Below are 27574 nucleotides of genomic sequence, written 5' to 3'. Positions count from 1 at the left end.
TTTTGTTTCTAATTTTTCTTAATTACTCCTCCTCCTCTCCCCCTCAACTCCATCAAAGAGGGCGGATCCGGTCCGTATGTGTCAGTCGCTTATCTTGGACTTGAATTTATTCTTCCCACCAAGTTTCATCCTGATCTATCCGCTTTAAGTGTTTTCCAAGATTCCCCCCCCCCTCTCACCCAATGACGCTGAATCTGGTCGGGATTTAAAGACATATGAGATACAAACTCCTTCCAAATATGAAATTTCCTTCAGATCCGATCACTCTTTCGTAAGTTAAAAATAAATCATTCTTTTATTTTTGAGAATCAACCGTTCCCCCGACTCCCCCAAACAAAGCGGATCCGTTCCGGTCATGTTAATCACGTAACTAGGACTTTTGCTTATTTTTCCCACCAAATTCATCCCGGTCCCTCCGCTCTAAGCGTTTTCAAAGATTTTAGGTTCCACCCCCCAACCATCCCCGCCCCGTTTGTCACCAGCTCCGGTCGGGATTTAAAATAAGAGCTGTTAGACACGATATCCTTCTAAATATCAAACTTCATTAAGATCCGATCACCCGTTTGTAAGTTAAAAATACCTCATTTTTTCTAATATTTCCGATTTAAAGTTCTCCCTACTCCCCCCCCCCAATGGTATAATCGGGGAAACGACAATTCCTAATTTAAACTGGTCTGGTTCCTGATACGCCTGCCAAATTTCATCGTCCTAGCTCACCTGGAAGTACCTAAAACAGCAAAACCCGGACAGACAGACCGACCGACCGAATTTACGATCGCTGTCATTTGGTAGATACCAAGTGCCATAAAAACCAAAGATTCATAGTTCCTTAAAATTTAAAAGAAAAGAATATAGATGCCAAATAAGAGAAGATTTTAAGTCAAGTCTTGAATATTACTTGCCCCTGCAACAAACAAGCAAGTTAAGGTAAGTATGATTACAGAATAAATATAAAATCGAGGCATAAATACTTACTTGAAGGTGCTTGACCGTTGCAAAACTTTGGTCACCTCCGGCGAATATCCTGTCAATAGCATATGGACTCCAACTTGGACTTCCACGGAGGATTTCTTTTTCATATCCAAAAAAATGTTCTATGAAAAGGAGAAATTTCTCACAAGTAAATATGAATGAACTGAAATCTAGTCTGAGCGATATAGATTGGAGTGAATTTACTAACGAGAATGACCCAAATAAATCCTTGGATGTACTTTACCGAATTCTGAACGGAAAACTGAACCTTCAATGCCCATTTAGAGCTACATACCGGAAAAGAATCTCACCCAAAAAACCTTGGATAAGTTTATCGCTTTTAAAATATATCAAGGAAAAAAATCGACTCTATAAGATAAAAATAAAATACCCCTTAGCTCATAATGTACAGCCATTCAAAAATTATGAAAATTTGCTGGTTAAAATTCTTAGAACAATTGAAGAAATTTATTACGAAAATTCTTTTAAAAAATGGGATTCACCTCGGACTACGTGGAAATTAATCAACGAAAAAATTGGAAACATTACTAAGACATCACACCCTGATGTGATCATAAATGATAATGGTGTTGAATTGAAGTAGATAACTTCGAAGGCCACACTGCCTTTCCATGCCGAAAGTAAAACAGTTCAAAGTAGGGATGAAACCTTTTTATTGACAGTGAACAGATATAAAATTTAACTGGATATTTCGAACACATATAAGTGTTTTTTTCAATGCAACAGCGGAAGCCAGTCTCTTTGACCTTTTCGGTTCTGGTTCATTAGATTGATGTGACATATTACGTGGACAGAGGTCATAGCTTTTAGGTGAGGTGATATTTACTTTATTTGAACTCAGTAAATTATCATAAATTGAATTCAATCCAAATTCACCCGTATCTCTGTTTATGGAATTATTCTCGAATAAAATTGTTTTAATTTCGATTGTTTCCCTGAAAATTTGCTTTAAACCTTGGTCCCTAGAAATCAAAGAAACATTTCAAATAAAATGATTTGGAAAATTATAGATTTGTTCCGAGAGGGCCGACGTGAAATCTTCAGGTTTGGTATTTTGCTTTAAAGATGATGAAATAGAATTATGATGTTGTAGCAATCTCATTTTTTAAATTCTGGTTAGTATGTCCCACATAAGAGCTTCCACAAGTACATGGGATTTTATAAACCCCACTTTGTTGCTCTACGGAAGTTCGATCCTTTCCAGAATTTAAAAAACTGGCAAAACTATTACTATCTCTTAAAGCTACCTTTAAGCCATTATTTTATAAAATTCTTTTAAGCTTTTCACTCAACCCTGGAACATATGGTAGAGAACAAAAAATATCTTTCTTTTCTGTTGTTTCCAGATTATCGTCCGAAAATTCTAGAAATTTTTCCTTCTGTTCGAAAGTCTGGTCAATTAACCAACCCAATGGAAACAATAACTGGAAACAATTAACTTGTTTCCAGACTTTTCGAAGAGAAGGAACAAATTTCTAGAATTTTCGGACGATATTCTTGAAAACACGATTCAAATTTTTTAATCGTGTTGCAGCACCCAGTGAGCAAAACTAAGAGAGCAGCTTTTACTTTTGAACACATTCGGCCAGGATCAGACAATCTTTTTAGGAAGATTCGCTGAGGACAAGACCCTACAGAAGCGAACTTTACCTCCCCCTTCCCTGCCTATGAGTAGGGTTGCAGTCGGAATGTTTTCAGACTATTTCTCGATGCAAGCTTTAAATACAGATAACATCTTCCTTAATAATATCAACAATTTTACAAAAAAAAAAAAAAAAAAAAAAAAAAAAAAAAAAAAAATCAGAATTTTAAGCACTAATACATGCAGAAATGGCCAAATGGCCCAAAAAGTCAATTAAACTTCTAATCTACGCTGAATCCTAGCCCAAAACAAATCTTCGAATCCTAGTCAGCGTTGGGAGATAGGCCTAGTTAATATGGCCTAACATTTTGACAATTTTTCAAGAAAGGAAATCAGGAAATATAGAATTGCAATATTCTTGAGATTTTGTAAATCAAGCAATAAAATATTAGTACCGTTTCTAATCAGACATAGATAGTTATAAATACAATGGGTTCAATTCAAGCATGGTTAAATTGATCTGCTTCGATCTGTTTGAATTCAATGTCAAAAAAGCATATTATGTTATGTTTAGTCTCCCACTCTAACAGGCCCAAGAGCTTTTATGGGGATCTCAAGTTTTGTAATTTTTCTTTGTTTCTTTTAAATAAATTGATTGATGAATAATTTACGAGCCACTACAGCGACGTCACCCCTTTTCATATTATTCTTTAAAATTTTCTTTTTTCTTCTTAATTTCAGTGTTGTCTTACTTAAGATTCATGTGTTTTTGTAATTTTATGTATATGGCTGATTAACCAAGATAATTATCATTTCTACATATAATATTATTATTTAAGTCTAAAATTCAAAACAAGCGTTTGTGTAACCACAAATCTACCCCCTAGGAAAACAGGAAGCCCGAGCAAAGGAATTCAAGATAATAAAATTACCGTTGATAGCTTGAGGCAAACCACTTGAGAGATTTGCAAGTTGTCCTGATTCATTTAGCCCAAAGGAATATATATTTCCACTTTTAGGTGCAAACGCTAGACTATGACATTTACCAGCTGCAATCTGGGTAACAATTAACTGACTCAGCTCTTGAATCTTTCGGGGTATTAATTCATCGTCAGTCGATCCGTGACCTAGCTGACCGTACTTACCAGCCCCAAAAGTAAAAACATGACCATCCTGGAATATATCAAATCAACAATAGCATCATAAGCCTCATTTGGGGCATTAATAAAAGAATCAAATTATTTAGTGCTAAATCTTAATAAGTATCTATTTCCAAAAGAAAAAGAAAAAAGAAAAATACCACGAAACAAATAACCATATTTAAACATTGATTGGTAAAAAAATGGTCTTGGGGATGGAAGAGGACTCAAAATCAATTCAAATGCATAGTGCTACATGTCATGTACTTGTACCATTTAAATTAGACCAAAAAACACAAGTAATAGGTCAAGTGTCGACTAGTTATCCTAAGGGCATAGAACAGCCTAATGAGAGTCTTATTTCAGCTAAAAAAAAAAAAACGGAAAATAAACCATAATAGAACTACTGCAATAAAAGGTAAAGGTAAATAATACGGAATTGGACTTTACAGTCCCTACCGGCGGTGCTGATCTCCGTTTCTTGGCACTTCAGCCAGGAAGTGTAATGGGAGGTTAGGGGCCAACCATCCTGTGCTTTAGGACACCCTTCCTGTTTACCTTCCCCAGATTTCTCCAGGTACCCATTTATCGAGTATAGCACAGTGTTTAGGGCTATTCTTATTAAGACATGCACCATTTTCCTCGACAAGGGGGATGAAATCAAAACCAGTTATGGTACCGTTTGAAAAGAGCAATAGACTATAAAAGAACAAGCACAAAATATCAACGTATTTTATAAAAGCCTGACAAAATTCTTTTTGTACGGTGCCATTGTTTTCCTTTGCATGTGAAGAAAGTTCAGTCAGACGTAGAGGATTTTCACAAAATCCTATACGAATTGTAGAAAAATTTTGAAGGAACTCTTTTTTTAAGCTAAAAAAAAAAAGTCGTCAATATCCTTTGCCTTTGAATGTACCAAGAACAGAAAACAAAAATGCATGAAGGAATTCATGTCCCCCTTAATAACAAATAGTTTCATGAGATAGCACCCTAGCTGCAAATTTGATACGGTTCTTTTCGTTTTAAATAAACAAAGCATATATAAAAAAATGAATTAAGCCTTACAATATATATTTAAATTTGTCTCAGAAAACAACAAATAAATAAATAAAAACAAAATCTTAGTTAAATGTAAGACAATATTGTAAATTACAACAAAGAGCATGTGGCTGTTTATATCGTAGATAAACGCATCATATCATTTAACAAGGTGAAACACTGCAAATTACTGCATTATTGCAAATTTATGTGGCTTTTTATATTGTATTGGTAAATAAACACAGTAAGTTTATTCAAAAAGTTATAAGAAATCTAAATATCAACCAACGGTTTGATGATGACACAAGCATATAAAAAGAGGAAGGACATATCTCAAACAGAAGTTCAAGTTTCCTTTAGTTTAATTTGCATAACCTTTCTTAGTGTTCATTAAACGTATTATTTGGAACAAATCATTTAGCTTTCATCCATGTGATAGGCTCATAAAACACGATCCCTTGAAGGCAAATTAGGCTCATATGATAGTTTCTAGAGAAATTAAATAACAGAAATTTGATATCTCGCAGGAAATTAATTTCTGTAAGAAAATGAAAGTATTAAGCTTGAAATACTATCTTCGTTTTTATAACTCTATGTTTTCCTTTTCTTTTATTTTATTTTACATTCTTTTTTTCTACATCAAGTTTGTTATAACATTAATCTTACAATTACATTTTTACAATCTAGACTAACTCAACCTCGTTATTATATAAAATATCAGCTCTATGGCTGGCGGGATAATGCAAGAGAGAAAATGGGCGTTCTCCTTCAAGTGACGATTAAGTTTTTTAAAGGATGCAAAACAATAATATCAAGTTAAAATCTTATCATCACAACTTACCTAGACTTCACCCAGGTATTGAATATAGAGGAAGGGTAAGACTATAGAAGGATTTTTTTTTTTACCTTTACACCACTTAATCTTGACCATTTTAACAGAACAGAACAGTGCATTGTTTTTGTTATCTTAAGTGCCACAGAAGTGGTGGGGGGGGGATAAACCTGAAGCTAAATACAAGTATTTAAAAAAGAAAATTAGAAACCGTATTAAGAGCGACACTATGATCTCTTCCGCAGCACATATAGACGATTTTTTGATCTTCTAAGGAACTCAGCAAATAAGGTGTTACACGATGAGAGCGATCCCCGAGCCCTAATTGTCCATTATCGTTTCTCCCCCATCCAAAAACAGCTCCTATAATGAGAAAAAGAAAGATTGTAATGAGACAATTAATGGGGACTTTAAATGCAGAAAAAAAACTTCAAGTTAAAATTTAATTTTCAAGGTAGTGAAAGTTGCTCAGATAAATCTGATTCTTTAAGGTGCCTCGGCTCCCATAAACCATATCCCTCCCTTATTCTTCAAGGTACACCAGTTTCCCCGAAACCATTTATCCTCCCCGTCTTTTCTGTACAAGTGATAATATAAATATATCTACTATTCTACATCTGCAATCTTTCCAAAGTAAAACAAGAGCAGCTATTCTTTCAGCCCCTTACTGGACGCTACGTCCATGTTCAATCCTTCAAATTAATGGAGGTTATAGGATAGATTACCACATCCTTCCAGCTCAATCTATAAAATTTGTAAATACAGGTCAATTACGATATAAAAAAGGCATCATTTCAGGCTTCAGCCCATACCCCTAGAAATTAAGAAGAAAAAAAGGATAAAAAGTAATTAAAAGTTTCCCAACAACTCATTTTTCGCTACATAATTTTGACCAAAGACAAAATTAAACACATTTTGGACAGGTAGAATTTTGAAAAGACGTTGGTATTCAACTTACAGGACGCTGCTGAGCAAATTTGACAAGCAAAACACTTTTCATTAACAGGAGAATCGTTTGACTTATTTAATCTCACCGACATTTAACATAAAAACACTTAGTGACAATGATATAATCTGAGGCTTAAGGTTTATTATCCCTGCTTTGATTTCCCATGTAAAATTTCTTGAAGCTTGCATTTCATTGTAATTCACCGCAAGATTAAGATAGAGATGCCATTCGATAGCAAAGACTGTTCTTGAAATGTCTATTTCATTTTTTTTTTTTTTATCATTTCTTATAATCATGCAAAAACCCTGAAGTACTTTGAAAAAGTAGGGTCTCATCAAAAATCTTGCATTTCTTTATCTTCGATCAAAATAAAAAATAAACACCGTTGCATTCAGCACTTTCTGATCTATTTGCTTACGAGGTTAAAATTACAATATTGCTTAAATTTTTCTTTTAAAAAGCAGTTTCAAGTTCTATAAAAAACAGAAAATCAAGAATATTCATCTCAGAGGACAGACAGATGCTGAATTCCGGTTTATTGTCAGGAGATTCAATGTAGTGGGAGGTTTTGGGGAGAGAACAAATATAATTGAGTGTACGCAGAATAGCTTTCATGTATCTTTTTCGCCCGTTTCCACTATTGTTAAGAACTTTTAAAGGATAGGAAGAAAAGATTAAAACGGTGGGATGATAAATCTTTCTTTAAGTTTATATTTGTTCTAGTTTTACTTAATCTTTGAAAAAGATTAAAAGTGAAAAACAGCAAGTTTTGAGAACTGAGCAAAATGGACAATATACGGGGGGTCATCAATGCCAACCCCTCAACACCAGCCCATATTTTGGGTTCAGCAATCGTCTACTGGTGAATGGACTTTTTGCAGCCCAGAACATTACGAAACCCAGCCAGTGCAAATATAGTATGATCCCACAAATGGATCCAATCAGTTTCTACTCGCTGGCTCCCCCCAATCAGTGACACACCAAACAATCACACGCCCAGGTCAGAGTCAAGCCATAAAATACTATAATCAAACAGATACAAGTCAATGGATAAACACAAATAAAGAGAATAAGACAGTGCAATCGAAAAATAAAAGAGAAACAATCAAGGAACATATCCAGCTGTCAGTGCAAAATAGATTTGAAGCTTTAAGTGACGAAGCAACAAATGAAAGTGACAATGAAAGCTATATGGGCTAAGTAGTTTCCTGCAGGGAGGCAGAAGGAAAGCCAAGCATTAGTAATGATACTAACAATGAAAGAAGAAGAGAAGAAAATGCTAGAACTTTGTATCAAACAGTGCCAAACACCCTTGAAATCCCTGAGGGACATGAAAAAGTTAACCTGGAAGACAAAAGAAAGCACAGAAAACCATTTCCAATGACTAACTATCAATTCAAGCATAGAATATAACTGCAGTGTAAATACAATCCTCACAAAACACAACAAGCAGTTCCCTGACCACAACACAATTATCAAAAACTTGAAAAATATATTAAAAAAAACAAGTTTGAATATGACTTGGAAAAGAACAATGAACTATTAATAGTATATACTCAAAATGAAAACTCTAAAGAATTATTGTTGAAGACTACAAAACTAGGAAGCTTAAGTGTAATGGTTGAACTAAGAACAAGGTTAGTCCGTGGTGTCATAAAAGGTGTGAATTTAAAAATGACAGAAGCTGATATAAAGGAATGCTTACACAGAATTGGAAATTCACAAGTAAAAAGACAAAAAATGTTAACAAAGCAACAAGAAAAACAGAAGACAGCAAAGCCGTGTTAATCACTTTTTTAGTGACACATTGCCTTCCCATATTTGGTTTGCAGGAAGACCCAAAGAAGTTGTTCAATATAACAGACCAATCATTCAGTGCCACAATTGCCAAAAAATTGGCCATATCAAAACAGTGAGCAGATCACCAAAACCATCTTGCCTTACATGTGGAAAATCTCACCAATCTAAAGACTGTCCATTAAAAACTGAGCCAGTGGAAACAAGAAATACAAAATATCACTGTGTAAACTGCAATGGTAACCACACAACTACATCCGCTACTTGCCCACAAAGAAGAAAAAACAAGATTAGTACAAAAATTGCAGAAACTCAAAATATAGGTATAAGAAGATCTGTATCAGCATACAAATCTTACACACAAGCCGCAAATAAACAACTTTCAAAAACTACTCAATTTTATCTAAACAAAGAAGAATTTCCACCAATATCAAGAGACTAAGAATTCAAAATTCAAAGTGATGTAAAAACAGTGGTGAAAAAGATAATAAGAAAAATTGCCAGAAACCCAAGAATATTTGACATAAGCTCAATTCCAGTTGAAGAAAAAATCAATAGCCTATGCAAGGTTATTGAACAAATCAGAAATATTAAAATAAGCCCAAGAGAAATCAATGAACCAGAATTAGACAGAACATTTAAAGTTACAAATGAAAGTACACTCTGGTAGTTGTCTCATGGAACTCTCAATCACTGACAAGCACAAAAACAGACATGTTAAAAAAATTTGCAGTCGATTACAAAGTAGACATAATATGCCTACAAGAAACATGGCTAGTCCTATATGAAAAATTTAAACTCACTGAATTTAATATCATAAGACAAAATATAATAGAAGGCAGTGGAGGAGGCAATCTAATAGCCATAAGTAAAAAGTACCATTTCAAGCTTTTAAATATAGAAATCTCACAAGATAAAAATTACCAAATGATAGAAGCAGTAGGATGCACAGTATAAATTTGAAATCGTCAAAAACTCAACATCATCAATATTTACAACCCAAAGGGGGAAAATAAGAAAATTGGCAAGTTTATTGAGGAAATAGTGAAAACAATCCCGTAGTGTGAAAAATATATAATCCTTGGAGACCTAAATGCACACAATAATATCTCAAATAGTGCTGGAATTTCAGTGGAAGTATTTCTACAAGACAACTTAGATGCATGTCTAATCACGCCAAAAAATCTGAAAACACGTCACTGCAAAATAACAAACACATACACTACAATAGATCTATCAATTACACCAGCTAATATAGCTTCTAAATGGACGATTTGGTCAGCAAGTGAAATCTATTTGTTGCGTGATCACCTACCAGTAATGCATGAAATAAGAGATCAACCCACAAAGTATGAAAAAGAGAGCTGCAGAAAACAAATAAACATCAAACAAGTGAAGTGGGACAAATACCAAGAAATCTTAGAAGTGCAAGATCTAGAAAATACCTTTGCAAGCTCAAACAATACTGAAGAAACAATTGAAACATTCCAAGACAGCTTGATACAAGCAGCAGAGTCAACTATAACAAATAAAACAGAAACACACAAAAGAAAAAAACACCCCCTGGTGGAACGATATTTGCAAAGAAGCAAATGACAAAAGCCAAAAGACAATATGAAGTAATGTTCACCCTTAAGAATTATCTACACTTACAGAAAACTACAGCCATATTAAAAAAAAAGTAAAGGAAGAAAAATGTAAAAGCTGGAAGCAATACCTGGAAAAACTTGATTTTAGACACCCCTCAACAAAGATCTAAGTTTATTAAGAAAATGAATGGCTTTTATAATGAACAACCCCAGGTAAACATGCAAATTCAATCAGATGGAAAAGAAATTATAGATAATTTGACACATTGGCTGTGTCAGGAAACAGCCAATGAAGGGGCAAAATATCTCAAATCAGTTATAGACAAAGAAGAAATAAATCAGCAGTAAGAAAAACCTCTGGAAAATAAAAAGAGCTAGAGACACATCTATTGACGCACCCTATAATCAACCTTTTACTATAAATGAGTTAGAAATTACTATTAAAAACCTACCGGTGACAGCACCAGGCAATGACCAAATATATCCATGTTATTAAAAAAAACTTCCTTCAAAATGGATAAAAATGCTTCTTCAAATAATTAACAATTGCTGGGAATCAGGGAAATTCCCTAAAATATGGAAAAAGGGAGTAGCAATCATGTTACCCAAGTTCCATAAAGATCCAACGAAACTAGAAAATCATATATTTATAGCCCTATTACCTGTAATGGGGAAGCTTTATGAACGATTAATAAAGAATAGAATAAACTGGACTGTGGAAACCAACCATTTTCTACCTCCATTTCAATGTGGATTTCGTAAAAGTTTAAGTACCACTGACAATCTTACATTGCTCTAACGAGATGCCCTATATTCCCTGCAGAACCAAAAGATCATGATAACCGTCTTCATGGACATTAAGTCAGTATTTGATGTTGTATCCCACAGACAGATTTTGGATGGACTGATTAGCTTGGGAATAAGGGTCCCCTAAAATCAGTCTGCCATGAATATCAAAAAGAAAGAACTGTCCAAGTTAAATCAGGAAATTGCCTTTCCCATATTCACGTAAAATCAAAAAGAGGAGTCCCACAGGGCTCAGCACTGGGTCCAGATTTCTACAATATAAGTCAATACAACAGCCCACTGAATGATGATGAAATAAAGTCCTCAGTATTTGCTGACGATATTTGCATCTGGCTAACAGGGCACAAAGAGACAGAAATAATAACAAAACTACAACAAATGATCAATCAGCTGACATTTTGGGCTGAGGATCTAGACATAGAATTTTCAACCACAAAGACAAAAATGATGGTATTCACAAATAGACACATAACTAATATCCCAGATATGATGTTGAAAAATCGAACAATAGAAAGAGTCTTTAGGCAGTCTTATCTTGGATGTTTGATAGATCAAAAGCTGACCCTCCAACCAATTGTGGAACATATAAAACAGTCATGCATAAGACGACTTAACATCATGAAAATCCTATCCGAGAAAACTTGGGGAGCAAATACAGTATTTATGCTTGAGTTCTACTGTAAATACATTGGAGCAAAGATTGATTGTGCCTCACTTTTCTACAATATTGCATCAGAAAGCACACAGAACAAAGTGGAAGTCATCCAAAATGGCGCATTAGAAATAGCCTTTGGGGCAAGAAGTACAACGCCCATCTCCTTCTTATTAATTGAAAGTGGAATAGCTGACCTGCAAACCAGAAGAGAACAACAGATGCTGAAGTACCTGAAAAAGATATGGCTACCCCCATCATCCCACCCATGCAAGCTCTAATTATTAAAAGAGGACTTACCCGTACATTTAACAAAAAACGAATCCGGAATAAAGAATGGATGATAGAAAAAGTAGAGTTTATTGAAGACAAAGGATATAATCTTCAATTTTAGTGAAATGTAACACCTGCAAGACTTACCGCTAATACCCCCATGGACAAGTAGTAGCATCAAATATTTAACAAACAAATTTGAAAAAGAAGATCCATTTAACTATATCAAACTCAACCATTTAATGGTGACAGACTATATATAACATAAAGGTATATACGGAATACGGACGGATCCAAAAATAATGATGTAGGAGCTGCTTTTGACATACCAATATTGAATAAGACAGACATATTCAAGCTGGATCCCTCACACTCCATATTTGAACCTAAACTTGTTGCTATTGGGATAGCAGACAATTACTTAATGTCAATTTCTTCAGAAGATAGTAATTTGTTCTGACTCAAAAGTACAATAAAGGCATTGCAATCACCAAAACAAACCTCGACATTCGATAAAAACTATGAGAAAGCCATTTGGCTAAAAAAAAAAAAATATACAAATTTCGTTCTAATTATTCCTATGCGTAGAGCCAAAATCAAAACATGCATTGATTCAAAAACGTTCAGAAATTACATAAAAAAAAATTATTGTAAGTAAGGAGCGACATTAAAACTTAAAACGAACAGAAATGACTTCGTATATGAAAAGGGCTGCTTCCTCATCAACGCCCCGCTCTTTGCGCTAAAGTTTTTTACTTTTTTAAAGGTAGAGTTGAGAGAAACGTTATTGAGATAAACATGTCCTAGATACGTTATTGACATAACTGGACCGGATCCACTCTCTTTGGAGGAGTTGGGGGGAGGGGGGATTTCTAGTACTTTGGTGAGTTCGGTGCTTCTGGACGTGCAAGGACGATGAAAATTAATAGGCCTGTCTTTGGGGGAGTGGGGGGGGGATGGGTAATTCGAAAAAAATAGAAAAATTGAGGTATTTTTAACTTTCGAACGGGTGACCAGATCTTAATGAAATTTGATATTTAGAAGGAAATCATGTCTCAGAGCTCTTATCTTATAAATCCTGATCATATCAGGTTACATTGGGGGGAGTTTGAGGGGGAGACCGAAAATCTTGGGAAACACTAAGAGTGGAGAGATCGGAATGAAACTTGATGAATACAATTAGCAAATGTCGTAGATAACGTGATTGACGTAACCAGACTGGGTCCTCTCTCTTTGGGGCAGTTAGGAGTGCCAGTGTTTTGGCGAGTTCGGTGTTCCTGGACGTGCTAGGACGATAAAAATTGGTAGGCGTATCAGGGACCTGCACAAATTGACTTGAGAAAGTCATTTTCACTAATTCCATCTGGTGGACCACCTGGGGGGCTGAAGGGAGAGGAAAAATTAGGTATTTTTAAAGTAGGACTGGGTGATCACATCTTAATGAATTTTGATATTTAGAAGGACTTCGTTTGTCAGAGCTCTTATTTTAAATAATGACCGGTATAAAGCCTCTGATTTTCCTTCTAAATCAATCTATTGATTCTTAGAATTTTGCTAGAGTTCATGCCATATGAGCTCTTGGCTCTTGTTATGGCTTTGAATTTTAACTATCTAGAAACTCGTCATATTTGAAAAGATTTGTTGTATTTAAGTTACAAACGTGTGTACTTGTCTACTATATTCTTTTACTTCCTTTCTTCACAAGATCTGATTCGTTCTTTATACATAATAAATAGGGCAATTCTACAGAGCTCCTTTTAGAAACTCTGGATTAACCCCGAAAACACCCCTAAAAATTGAACTTTTTCTAGTCGTATCCCTAATCGAACTTTAATGATATGAATATAAGAAAGGAATCGCATGGAACCCAGTTTTTCATTAGTGTTTTTTTTTTTTTTTTTTTTGCTTCCATAATTTCTTGCCAGCTGTAAGTTTCTCTATATAGTTAGCTTATTTCTTCATCGTTTTATTCTTTATTTCATTTTTTTCCCCTTTTCCCACAATTAGTCTCCATATAAACTGTCTTTTTAGTTAGATATATATTATATTTAACTTATCTGATTTGTGTGGTTTATATTAGATTCTTTTTCAGAAGTGATAAGAAGATTTGGACAATGTTATTCAGGTAAATGGCAAGGAAGCTCGAGACCTGGCTATATCTGATGGCATAATTTCACAAGATGGTATACCGTATACTAGAGTTATTTTGGACGCCGGTGGGATAAAAGGACGAAAGGGCACGACTACAATGCAAAAGCTGGCCATGCCATAATTTTTGACTATTATACCAAAAAAGTTTAATTTGTTAGTTCTAGGAATAAATATTGCTACATTTGCTCGTGCCAGAACTAAAAAAGTGCCCCCTCCAGATCACTTTTGCTACCTCAACTGGAGCGGTTCTTCTTCAGGAATGAAGCAGGACATGAAGGTAGAGGGTTTTGTGCTTAGTATCTTAATTCATGGGCTACGACATCTAGAATTTATTGGTGGAGATTCTAGTGTACATCAACGCCTTATAGAGCGCGTGGCCTATGAAAAGGAAATTGTGAAGCATGAATGTTGTAACCATGTTACTAGGAATTTTACTGGGGATTTATATAGCCTCGCAAAAAATAAAAACCAATTCTCCAAAATCTTGACAAAGAGCTGCATATCAAGTCTTACTAAAAATCTTTGTGGTGCAATAAAAAAGAACCGAGAAGATGGGGGTTCTGTACACAATTTAAAAAATCTACTAAGAAATGTGCCGCCTCGTGCATTTGGGGACCACAATAAATGTTCTTCTGGGTGCAGCAAATCAGACAATGTTGAAGGGAAACTGTCAAGAGTTCTTACAATAGTTAGAGAAGCAGTCAATGACAAGCTTCAAAAAGTCATTCGCAAAGTCCCCGGCCTATTGATCGAGGCCACTACAAATATAGCAGAGACTTTATGAGAATTGTTGTCAAATTCTTAGGTCACAAACAGGTTTGCCATTCCAAGCGAAATTCCCATAGAGTGCTTGTGACAGCAGCAGCCCTTGCAAATTCTCTTGGGAATAAGTGGCACTCACACACATATAAAAGTGTTTTTGGCAGAAGCCAAAATAAAAGAATCAAGAATTTTTCTGCTAAGCGGGAAAAAATGGTGCAATGTCCAAGGCGTCTGATTCCATCTTCATATGAATGGCGTAGAGGCAGGTACACAGCACGTTAATCCAGCAATGGTAGCAGTGTCCAAGGAGTATTGCCAAAAAATGATTCAGAATATGGGCCAAATTGCCGAACTCCAGATCTTCTGCCTACAGAATTTGAGGCTGCCAAACAATTATATTTGAGAAAAATGAAACCATCTATTGACCAGCTCAAGAAGTTGCCCGTTATTACGGCTGGTCAGGCTGATAATCCCAAATGGATTTCTAAGAGAATGGAAACTATTTCAAGCACACGGATCCATTCTATCTGTGTTCGTAGGCCTGCTACATTTTCGGCAAGGCTTGTCAAGGAAATAGTAACAGGGAAACAAATGTATTGTAACTGGCAAATGAATCACGGAGTTGATTGTGAGCCAATTGCAATCGCGTGTTTTGAAAGTAAAAAGGACCAAGTTGTTCAAAGATCGAATGATTTTGGCCTTTTTGCTGATAAAGAAAGATTGTGGCTTGTAACTTCTCCTGACGGGATATGTGACTCTGGATTTGTTGAAGTTAAAACAATAACAAATATTCAAACAGACAAAACGATAAAAGAAGCTGCACAAGGTAATTTAGTGAGGGGTTTTTTCCTTAGGTGGGATCCTGTTGAGAGCCGTCTTCTATTCAAAAGGGAACATAAATTTTATTACCAAATAGAGGGTCAGCTTAATATCGTAGACAAAGAAACTTGCTTTCGAATTGCCTTTGTTGACAAAAATGATTTTGAAATCGTCAAGGTCCAACGTGACACAGAATTTTGGAAAAAGTTGTTGTCAAAACTGGACTACTTTTGGACCCGAGCTTACTGCCCGAGCTTATTGACTCAAGACTCGTACGAAATATGGACGTTCGTGAGCTTCCTGAGGTCACAGAAGCTCAATCGAAAATGAAAACAAAAAAAAGATGATCTCAGTGAAAAAACGGAGAATTGACGAAACTTAATTTTTGTTTTATGTACTTATGTTTACAGGACTTCTAAACAGACGAAAACACGGTCTATTTTTCTTTTATTATCCTAAGAACTCTTCTTTTTTTTCTGTCAGTTTTTACACTTCAGTTTTGTATCTGAAAGTTTTATCCCTTTCTTTTAAATGAAGCCTAACCGAAACTAACTCACTTTTTTCTCTCCCTCGTCCTCTTGTTTTATTTAGTAATATTTGTATTCAACGTTTATTATTAGTGTTTGATTAGAACGTAATTTTTATTTTTTTTATTTTTTTTTGGGGGGGGGGTGGCATTGTACGGAGAAAAAATTCAATTCTTTTCGTTATACAACCATGGACCGCTTATAACGATTAAAAAGCAACAGATACAGCGTTGCTCGGCTGCACAATTTTCCTGCACATTGTCCCCAGCTGCAAACCTTTTTCTTTTGTATTCTAATCGTCATCAACACCAATCAATCTTTTGCATGGCCTTTCAATTCTGAAGCCCACTGTGGTTCCAAAAATTCTCTATAAGTACTCTCTATTACTGTTTTATTTATATCTGTGAGTTTGTGTCTGATTAGTGTTTGTTCAATGGGGGGGGGGGGGTGTTCAATGTTAAATAAATACAAAAACAAATTTTTCAACTAAAAGTAAGGAGCGTCATTAAAACTCAAACAAACAGGAATTATTACGTATATGGATGCCCCTACTAAATACCTCGCTCTTTACTGTAAAGTTTTTTATAACTTTCAAAAACTTCTGATTCTAAACCGCTCTTGTGCTTTAGAAGTCAATCGGAATTGGGACAAGAAGTCTTACTTTAGCTTAAAGAGCAAATTTTGAAGCAGGTAGCAACCGCCCTCATATACGTAGGAGTTTCTAATACTTTTAAGTTTTAATGATGATCCTTACTTTTATTTGAAAAAAAAAAACAGTTTTTATATTTAATTTGTGACCATTTAGATTGTACTTATATCACAAGATATAAATTTCTATGAAATTCTTTTAGAAGTCAATAAAAACCAAAAAACAATACTCCTATAGAAGTAAAACATATGCTCTTTTCTTAACACTGATGTTGTGCTAATTGTATCTCGAGTATTAGGCACAGGTTATTTCTGGGGAGTCTTCTTATTTATTTATTTTAGTATATATACAATTATAACCAGCAGAGTTTTATGTCTGTACGCTACTATAGCTCTAGTTAATTCTCCAGACTCTGTCTAACCCGGTTACATAAGAATGATGTTCATCACTTCCCAAAAAATGTGTGTGTGTATTCATTAAAAAAAAATTACGTGTGGTAATTTTACGTGTGTGCTATAAGGGTTTAAATTTTTCTCGCGGTAAAGTTGATTGATAAATGTTATAAATTAGTAGAATTTCGATAATATATTAGCAATAATTTGGTTGGTTTGATTTTTGAGTCTTTGTAGGTTGTCCATTTTACTTCTATTTTTACGCATCTGAAATGATAATTTTACGCATCATTTTGATCATTATCAAAGTTGTAATCAAATGTCATTCTGAAGAGTCTATCTAAGCACCCCAGTTATACCTATTTCTGTTGACGCCGTGTGGGATCCAATTTTGTAACTGAAATCGCAGCCTATTGATTTAAATGGGATTAGTAAGATGCCGTGATTTTTTTTCTAGGTGATAGTTTTTATTTATTTATTTTTATCTCTTCTTTTTTGTAATTCAATACTCCATTTTTGTCTTGCTATTTATGATGGGTTACAAATAAATTATTATTATTATTGAACACCCTCCAATCTTTTTGGTCAATTAAAAGGAGTACTAGGGTTTTTAATTTTTGTTCAAATGAACCTTCTTCGATCTTTTTGGACCATTACTCCGATGCGATCAACCCTGGGAAGAACCAAAAAAAATAAATAAATAAACACGCATCCGTGATTTTTCTTGTGACAAAAAAACTAAATAATTTTGCAGATGGAAGCTTGAGATCTATGGAGGATCAGTTTCTGGTTTTCTGATACGTTGAATCTGATGTTGCGAATTTCAACAAGACTCCTTGATTTTTCAGAAGTGCTTCCCCTTTTCAGGAAAAAGTTGAATTTTCTCAGGCTAATAACTTTTGATGGGTAACAATAAATCGTATTTATTTGAAATCAGCATAAGTCGACTTTTTAATGTATCTATTTATATCAAAATGTCATTTTAGTTTCGATTTCTTTTTAGCCGAGCCCCTCCTTACTTACAGTTCGTTATCACGAACTCTAACCGTTTTCCAGCAGCGCACATTTCCACCTAGTGTTTTAATTGTCATCAATTGAAAAAACGATCAGACAATCATTTGGCTATTTGTTTCAATTATAAACTCACCATGGATCTAAAATTCTCTATTAGCTCTCTTTTATTTATTTATTATAACCATTGAATGTTTATGAGCTGGTGTTGACTATTATTTATTGCATAAGGTGATAAGAGTTTCTATGGGTATCAGTGAATTATATTTGCTTGTTTTTTTTTTAATGTTTTCTCCTTATTCTATGATTCGACACAGGAAGTACAATATACATTTTCTACTTCCAATTTGCTATTTAATAGACATGAAAAATATTCCATGAGAGGGAGCGGAAATATTATACAATTTATATAAACTTCAGAAGAAAATTATGTATCTTTTAAATTGTCTCCCAATAGTCATCAGTTCCAATTCTAACAGCCTTTTGATGTTTGTTTTATCAAAAGCCGTCGGGAAAAGAACATTTTCAACAATACCTATCCTTCCCTCTCTTTCTCTTATTGAATTATTATAATTTTTTACTTAATGCTTATTAGTGCTTAAAAGTATGCGTATTCTTCCGCCTTTTCAGGACGTAAAGCCTTTATGGATTAGTGAATTATGCTGTGTTGATGATGCTAGTAGTTTTTTACTTGAAAATATATTCAATATTATTCTAAAATTTGAGAAACAGAAGTAGAATCTGTTTTTGCTACTTTCCATTGGCCATTTAGTAGGCAAGAAAAATCTGCCTATGAGTACTGGAAGTGGGGGAGTATTGGAACAAATGTAAATTTCTTAGAAGATATTGTAAGTTTAAGAGAATAAGATTCTCTTGCTGTTATCTATCTAAAGACCACTGACAACAATAAAAAAAAAGTAACTTCGAGTTTTCAAGTTTACCTAAGTTTAACTTTTTAAGTTTTTTGTACAGATTCTTTTTATCATAAATTCTGATCGGATTAACCCGTCGGGTTGTTTTCCCGTCGGTAAAAATGTAAAATTCTCTTGTTATGTCTTCAGCTAAGAATGAATTTCATTGGTTGACTTAGGCCCGCTTTACATTTTAATTTCGACCAATAAGGAAAATGGGGTGAAATTTTAAAATGTTTGATCAGCACTTCCTAGCGGAATTTATTTATTGTGCAATAGGAATTAAATACCTTAAACTGAGAATATAATCTTAAATTTTATTTGACGCAAATTTGTCTATAATTTGTGTGTTTATTAGGTTTTAGCAACACACTGCGTTACTTTGTTTTGTGGATTACTCCATATAGTGGTTTGGGGTAATAGTCTGATCAAGACTGTTTATACGCCCGTAATAATCGGTGACAAAATTTGAGTTTAATATCATTAAATTGATCATATTCTAATGTTATTCTTGTCTTTGTGCAGGCTTATTTTCGAGCTAACCTCTCCATAAATTAATACAGATACATATGAGTATGAAATAGCAACACCAATTTCTATTTAGAGAGATTCCAAAAAAGGTGAACACGAAATACCTTTAACAAAAAGACCTTACCTGACTTAGAAACAGCAAATGAGTGATATCCGCCGCAAACTATGTAGGAGATAGGGATTCCGACCAATGATTTGACTAGCTGAGGATTAACTATACAAGTCTCAAGAGGGCCCAAGCCAAGCTGACCAAAATTGACGTTTCCCCATGAGTAGATTTCTCCAGCTAAAAACAAAAAAAAAAAAACGAAATAGGATGAATAACAAACAAGAACTACCTCCAAAAATGTATATGTAGCTCAGTTGGGCATTCAACAAAATTGGCTTCCGTTGCAATTGCAAATACGACTAAGCGCAATGTCTTAAATCCCACTTTGGTGTGAAGTTAGTCAATTAAGCCCATGACTATAATCCTTATTTAAAAAGATATATATTTGAGTGTCATATTCCGCAGCTACCTTCAAATATATTACCATTCTCGTCACTTTAACTAGCGGGAAAAAGAAACAAACCTGTCACTTAGATTTAAAATGCAGCCAATTGAAAGGATTAAACTAAAACTAACCTTCCACATTACACAAATAATAGCAAATGCCATCTTAAACTACCGACAAGCCAAAATTCGGGGGCTTCCAGACTTTTCTCAAAAATTTCTTTATTCAGTGTATGTCACAGCATTTAAATGATGTTTGTGCGTTCTTTTAGAAATTTTAGATAACTCGGGGCTAATCATGTACGAATATTAAGCACAAACAAGATCTCCAGCTAGGAATTTTGAAAACCGGTATCGCAACTAATACATCGAGTTCTAAATAAAATCTGCGGTTAGAAGACAAGCAAAAATAAGAATCAAAACAAGTTCTGCAAGAAAACAAATAGTGTAAAATGCATGATTCTTTGATGCAATAACAGGAAGGAAGAACTGAATTCACGACAAACTTTCTAAACTGTTATTGTTATTGCTTATTTGACAACCTATGACTTGACACAAAAGAACATATTGACATTTTTGGGCAAAAAAAATCTAAATAGGTCAAAACTTTAAGAAAGAATTCGTATTTATCCCAGGGTGGTTGTAATGAACCCATACTGAAGCCATTACATCAAGAAGAAGTTCCCATTGTCTCTGATTAGACGACAAGCGAAGATTTTCCCCCTATCTGCGGTTAGAAGACAATCGACAATGAGAATGAGGCAGTCACTTAGCCCTTCTAGGGTCCAGCGGTAAAGCAACCAGGCCCCTAGAATCTTAAGGTAATATCATAGATTAGTGGCTTTTTGCAGTTTCAGAGAGCCGTTGAGCTATAAAAATGAAACATTCCAAAACTGCCTATGAGTCAAAGTAGGACTTTGACTCAAAGAAGGTATTTTCAACTTTAAATCTACGAAACCAACAAGGCCACTGAATTTCAAAACATTCCTTCGACTTTCCAATCACACCATTGACTTCGAGGATAACGCACTTCCACAAACTCATCTGCAAAATCTGAAATATTTGCGGTCGCAAGCACCATTTTAAGAAACAAACATAAAATTCTAAATCAGTACCTTTTGGCTTCTGAAGAATTATTGAGCTGAGTGAATGAGATATTAGGGAATGGGTCGAATGGATCCAGGTAGATATTGTAAGCTTATACCTACACCACTCACCAAAACCTTGAGTCTTCATGACCATCATTTGATTTCCAAATCAATTCTTTGACCCCAAAATTGGATACTTCCAAACAAGCTTTTGTATACTTTTTTGAATTATTTTCTTTAATTTCCTCTCACCATTTCCTAACTTATTTCACAACAAAAATGCCTTATAGTTATTTCAGGGCTACTGAAATAACTATAACTATGTTTGTAATAAGGACATAATATATCTTGTAACAAGATCTTTTTTGTATGGTTGATGATTGCTCGGGCGTTCAGAACTAATGAAATACTGCCACTTCTATTATCTTAGCCCAAACCAAAGAGCTTTAGGGACAATCCATGTCAAATCACGCAGTAAATAATTAATTTGACACCCACCTCTTTAGATTTTGATGAAACTTGGTACAATTATTGCATTTGCTATCCTTTTGATAAATACCAAATTTTATTTCTATCTCTTATAGTTTTTTTTACAAACTTTTTAATCTTCTTAATTTAACACAATTGTAGGCCTCGGATTTCACGTCTTGCAATGTAACTTGTAGCTTAAAAAATTAATATCTTGAAAAGTATTTGAGATATCACCATGAAACTCTGCATAGTATATAATTAATATATTTAAAATAAAGAAAAAATACATTCACTAACCTATCTCAACTCCAAAAAAATAATAAAAATATTATAGTCAGAATTTTTTTTGTAAACCATTGTTGGGATTTACTAAAATTGCAATATCTCAGGTCTCAGACCTGGTAGGGTGTTCATATTTTTTTTACATACTCCTAGATACATAGGCTAACAGATAAACAAAAAATGTATGGGTTTTTCTCATGTTTGACTGATATTCAACATTATTTATGAGTAACAAAATTACAGACCAATTAAAAGAATATGCAATTTGAAACATTTGGTTTGAAAGTATATTAAAGTTTAATTTTAGCTTTTCTTGTATTAAGTTGTTATCAGAAAAAAGAAAACTCAAATAAACAAGGTGCTCAAGTCACTTTCAATTTAAAAGTACTTACAAAACCTTTATGAAGATAAATTGTAAATCATTTACTACTGATCATGTTTGTATCAACTATGAAGTGTTTAAAATTGTATATATCCACTTATTTTTTATAATTATTTCTAAAATCAATTAATTAACGATAGAGCAAGGCGTGATTGTGTAAATAGAGCAGGGGCAAAGGACTCAGTGATTGAGTAAAACTAAGTGAATACTTTTCTTCTTGGACTTTAAAATGGGGTAAGCAGAAATCAAAATGACAAATCCTCAAGCTTGTAGCATTGGACTATTTAAACAATCAGACTGTTTTCAGACAACTTATACACCTTCCAAATAATTACAATCCGTATCAGAATTAACCAAGGAAGAAAAAGAATTAATTCAACTTAGATCTGGAATCGATTTAATTGAATTTAAAAATGTTTGTTCCCATCACAGCTACTACTTTCTCAATGTGTTTGAAAAATATCAAACAGTATGCATCGATCCATTAAAAACACAAAAAGCCAATAAAAAAGACACTAAGAAGTGTATCTTTAATTTTTTCAAAACAATTGTGTGAAAAAAACATTTTTATTAAACAAGGACAAAAGATATGCCCTTCGTGTCGAAACTTCTGTGAAGAAAAAACTAAAATCACTAAAAATGAGTCTGATGACGAACTAATGATTGAATTGGATTCATTTGAATCTATAAATGTCTCCCTTTCACAAACAAATGCAGCCTTAGATAATTTGGGTTTAACTCCAAATAAATTTCATAATTTTTCATTACATAGTAAGGGATCGTTTTACGATCCCTTATAGATATGCCCTTCGTGTCGAAACTTCTGTGAAGAAAAAACTAAAATCACTGAAAATGAGTCTGATGACGAACTAATGATTGAATTGGATTCATTTGAATCTATAAATGTCTCCCTTTCACAAACAAATGCAGCCTTAGATAATTTGGGTTTAACTCCAAATAAATTTCATAATTTTTCATCACATAGTAAGGGATCGTTTTACAAAAGAAAACTTGAAAAAGTAACAAAAGAAGTAAAGAAAAAAATCTCCAAAGCTCTAGATTATGAAATTGAAATGTCAGAAGACGAAAAAGAAGACAAAAGAAATCATACCAAAAAAGTTAAAGATTTTAATAAGCTCGTGGGCCTTTTAAAAGAAAAACTTATGTCTGTTGGGAGATCCCAAAAAGTCCAGATTCTGACTTTGGTGCCAGAATCTTGGAGCCAGGAAAAAGTTGCTACAGAATTTCAGGTGACCCAATATATGGTAAAACAAGCAAGAAAACTTAGACGAGAGAAAGGTATCCTAGCTATCCCTGACCCTAAAAAAGGTAACACACTCTCCGAAAAACAGTTAAACTTGTGACAGACTTTTACCAAAGTGATGAGAATTCAAGAGTTTTACCTGGAGCAAAAGATAAAGTGAGCATTAAAAAAAATATTTATATGCAAAAAAGACTTATTCTTAGTATTTGAGAATTTGAGAGAGCTTTACTCTTGTTTTAAATGGGAATGCCCCAACTTGAAAATAGGATTCTCGAAATTTTGCAGCATAAGACCAAAGTGGCGTGTCCTTACTGGGTCAGCAGATACCCATACAGTTTGCGCATGCAACATACACCAGAATGTGAAATTGTTACTAGATGCTGTAAAAAATGAAAGTTTTGACAAAGATTTGATCAAGATGTTGGTTTGTCATGTTGAAAACAGTGAGTGTATGCTATGCCATTGTGACAACTGTCCGTCTGATGATGCCCTGATTGAATACTTAACTGCAAAATTGAGCAAAGGTTATAATTTAGAAGAAGAAATAATTATAAGTCAATGGGCTAATACTGACAGGACAGAAATGGCTAAGCAATCAATCAGCGTTGAAGGCTTTATTTCTTTACTGAGCAAATCTGTAGAAAACCTAATCCCACATTCACATATTACAAAATCACAGTCTAAAACTTTCAAAAAACTGAAAGAAGATCCGCCTTAGTACAGCAATTGCAGTAATGGATTTCAGTGAAAATTATTCTTACACCATTTAAAATGAAATCCAAAGTTATCACTGGAACAGAGATGGATGCACAAATCATCCAGTTGGACTTTACTTGAAAAAGGATAATAAAGTTTTAATTTCCAACCATTGTTTCGTAAGTGATGATTTACAACATGACACTTGTTTTGTGAATTATGTACAACAAAAAAAAATTCAAAATGGCTGAAAGAAAATCATCCTGAAATAAACAAAGTTCATTATTTCACTGACGGCTGTGCTGGCCAATACAAAAATAGAAATAGTTTCAAAAACCTAACAAACCATCATGAAGACTTTGGAATGAAAGCCGAACATTCATTCTTTGCAACAAGCCACGGGAAATCAAAATGTGATGGCTTGGGAGGAACTGTTAAGAGAATTTTGAGAAAAGCCAGCCATCGGCTGGCACAGCCAATGTGCCAATCAAGACAGCAAGCAAAATCAAATCAAGACAGCAACTGCAGTTTATGACTTCTGTAAAGTCAATATTGAAAAAATAAACTCTCACTTTATTGACAAAAAAAAATGCGGAATTTCAGATTGGAGTTAGTGTCACGATTTTTAATCACCAAGACTATTCCCGGTACCAGAAATTTCCATTATTTCAACCTATTAAATACAATGAAACTGAAATAAAGAGTACTACTGATAGTCCTAATCCTATTCTAAAGTTTTCTTTTGATTCTGCTATAGATTGGATCTGCATTCAACCCTCTTTAAATGATTATGTGGCTGCAAACTACGATGGAAAGTGGTACTTTGGACTCGTTAAAACTGTGTTTCATGAAGAAGAAGATGCTGAAATTCTTTTTTTTCACCCTCCAGGACCAGCTGCCAGCTTTTACTGACCTCAAAGAGAAGACTTGTACATAATACCTTTGGAGCACATTATCAGTACATTTGATGCATCGCAATCAAGTAACGCTGGCAGAATGTACTACTTCAAACAAGAGCTAAGAGCTCATATGGCACTTGTGACGAGGCGAGAAGAGCTAAGAGCCAAGAGATCATATGGTATGAGCTCTAACAAACCTCTATGAATCAATAGATTGATTTAAAAAGGAAAATAAGAGGCTTAATGCCGGTCAGGATTTAAAATAAGAGCTCTGAGTCACGATGTTCTTCTAAATATCAAAATTCATTAAGATCCGATCACCCACTCGTAAGTTATAAATACCTAATTTTTTCTAATTTTTCCTCTCCCTTTAGCCCCCCAGATGGTCAAATCTGGGAAAACGACTTTATCAAGTCAAATTGTGCAGCTACCTGACACGCCTACCAATTTTCATCGTCCTAGCACGTCCAGAAGCACCAAACTCGCCAAATCACTGAACCCCTCCCCGCAACTCCCCCAAAGAGAGCGAATCCAGTACTATTCTGTCAATCACGTATCAAGGACATTTGTTTATTCTATCCACCAAGCTTCATCCCGATTCCTCTACTCCAAGTGTTTTTCCAAGATTTCTCCCTCCAACTCCCCCAATATCAAAAGATCTGGTCGGGATTTGAAATAAGAGCTCTGAGACATGAATTCCTTCTAAAAATCAAATTTCATTAAGATCCGATCATCTATTCGTAAGATAAAAATACCCCAATTTTCACGTTTTCCATGAATTCCGGTTTCCCCCTCCAACTCCCCCCAATGTCCCAAGATATGGTCGGAATTTAAAATTAGAACTTTAACTGTTTCCCCCTCCAACTCCCCCCAATGTCCCAAGATATGGTCGGAATTTAAAATTAGAACTTTAAAGCACATGATCCTTCTAAATATCAAATTTTATTAAGATCTGGTCACCCTTTCGTAAGTTACAAATACCTCAATTTTCAAAATTATCCCCCCCCCCAATTCCACCAAAGAGAGCAGATCCGGTCCGGTTATGTCAGTCACGTATCTTAGACAAGATTCTATTCTTCCCATCCAGTTTCCCCCTGATCTCACCGCTTTAAGTATTTTCTAAGATTTCCGGTCCCCCCCCCAACTGCCCCCCCCCAATTACGATTGATCCGATTGAGATTTAAAATAAGAGATCTGAGTTACGAGGTCCTTCTAAATATGAAGTTTCATGAAGATCCGATCACTCCTTCGTAAGTTAAAAATACGTCATTTTTTCTTATTTTTCAGAATTAACCCCCCCCCCCAATAGAGCGGATCCGTTCCAATGATGTAAATCACGTATGTAAGACTTCGGCTTATTTTTCCCAACAAGAATAATCCCAATCCCTCCAATCTAAGCTTTTCCATGATTTTAGGTTCCCCCACCCCAAACTTCCTCCAATGTCACCAGACCCGGTCAGGATTTCAAATAAGAGCTTTGAGACACGATATTCTTCTAAATATCAAATTTCATTGAGATCCGATCACCTGTTCGTAAGTTAAAAATACCTCATTTTTTTTAATTTTTCAGAATTAACCCCTCCACCAACTACCCCAAAGAGAGCGGATCCGTTCCGGTTATGTCAATCATGTATCTAGGACTCGTGATTATTTTTCCCACCAAGTTTCATCCCGATCCCTCCACTCTAAGTGTTTTCCAAGTTTTGGGTTTCCCCCTGCCAACTTCCCCCCCCCAATGTCACCAGATCCGGTCGGGAATAAAATAGGAGCTCTGAGCCACGATATCCTTCTAAATATCAAATTTCATTGATATCCGATCACCCATTCGTAAGTTAAAAATACCTCATTTTTTCTAATTTTTCAGAAATAGCCCCCCCCCAACTACCCCAAAGAGAGCAGATCCGTTCCGTTTATGTCAATCATGTAACTAGGACTTGTGATTATTTTTCCCACCAAGTTTCATCTCGATCCCTCCACTCTAAGTGTTTTCCAAGTTTTAGGTTTCCCCCTCCCAACTCCCCCCCCCAATGTCACCAGATCCTGTCGGGATTTAAAATGAGAGCTCTAAGTCACGATATCCTACTAAAAATCAAATTTCATTGAGATCCGATCACCCGTTCGTAAGTTAAAAATACCTCATTTTTTCTAGTTTTTCAGAATTACCCCCCCCCCCCCAACTGCACCAAAGAGAGCAGATCCGTTCCGTTTATGTCAATCATGTGTCTAGGACTTGTGATTATTTTTCCCACCAAGTTTCATCCCAATCCCTCCACTCTAAGTGTTTTCCAAGATTTTAAGTTTCCCCCCTCCAACTCCCCCAATGTCGTCAGATCCGGTCGGGATTTAAAATAAGAGCTCTGAAACACAATATCATTCAAAACATCAAATTTCATTAAGATCCTATCACCCGCTCTTAAGTTAAAAATACTTCATTAGTTCTATTTTTTCCGAATTAACCGGCCCCCACTCCCTCCCAGATGGTCAAATCGGGAAAACGACTATTTCTAATTTAATCTGGTCCGGTCCCTGATACGGTTGCCAAATTTCATCGTCCTAGCTTACCTGGAAGTGCCTAAAGTAGCAAAACCGGGACCG

The 27574-nt window shown here is 34.8% G+C and overlaps 1 protein-coding gene across 2 annotated transcripts in view; it reads right to left on the bottom strand.

Moving 5' to 3' along the window:
* LOC136042407 (probable E3 ubiquitin-protein ligase HERC4) overlaps positions 1-27574 on the bottom strand; it is an 88615-nt gene that overhangs the window by 40689 nt on the left and 20352 nt on the right. For both annotated transcript variants that reach the window (XM_065727381.1, XM_065727382.1), the window contains exons 5-8: positions 19529-19690; positions 5796-5947; positions 3508-3748; positions 976-1094 (exon numbers count right to left, since the gene is read on the bottom strand). In XM_065727381.1, coding sequence (XP_065583453.1) covers positions 976-1094; positions 3508-3748; positions 5796-5947; positions 19529-19690 — 674 coding nt within the window. The remainder of the gene's footprint in view (positions 1-975; positions 1095-3507; positions 3749-5795; positions 5948-19528; positions 19691-27574) is intronic.

Source organism: Artemia franciscana, unplaced genomic scaffold (assembly GCF_032884065.1).
Source record: "Artemia franciscana unplaced genomic scaffold, ASM3288406v1 Scaffold_1259, whole genome shotgun sequence".
Classification (NCBI taxonomy): domain Eukaryota; kingdom Metazoa; phylum Arthropoda; class Branchiopoda; order Anostraca; family Artemiidae; genus Artemia; species Artemia franciscana.
This window is presented reverse-complemented; position numbering and strand designations above follow the sequence as displayed.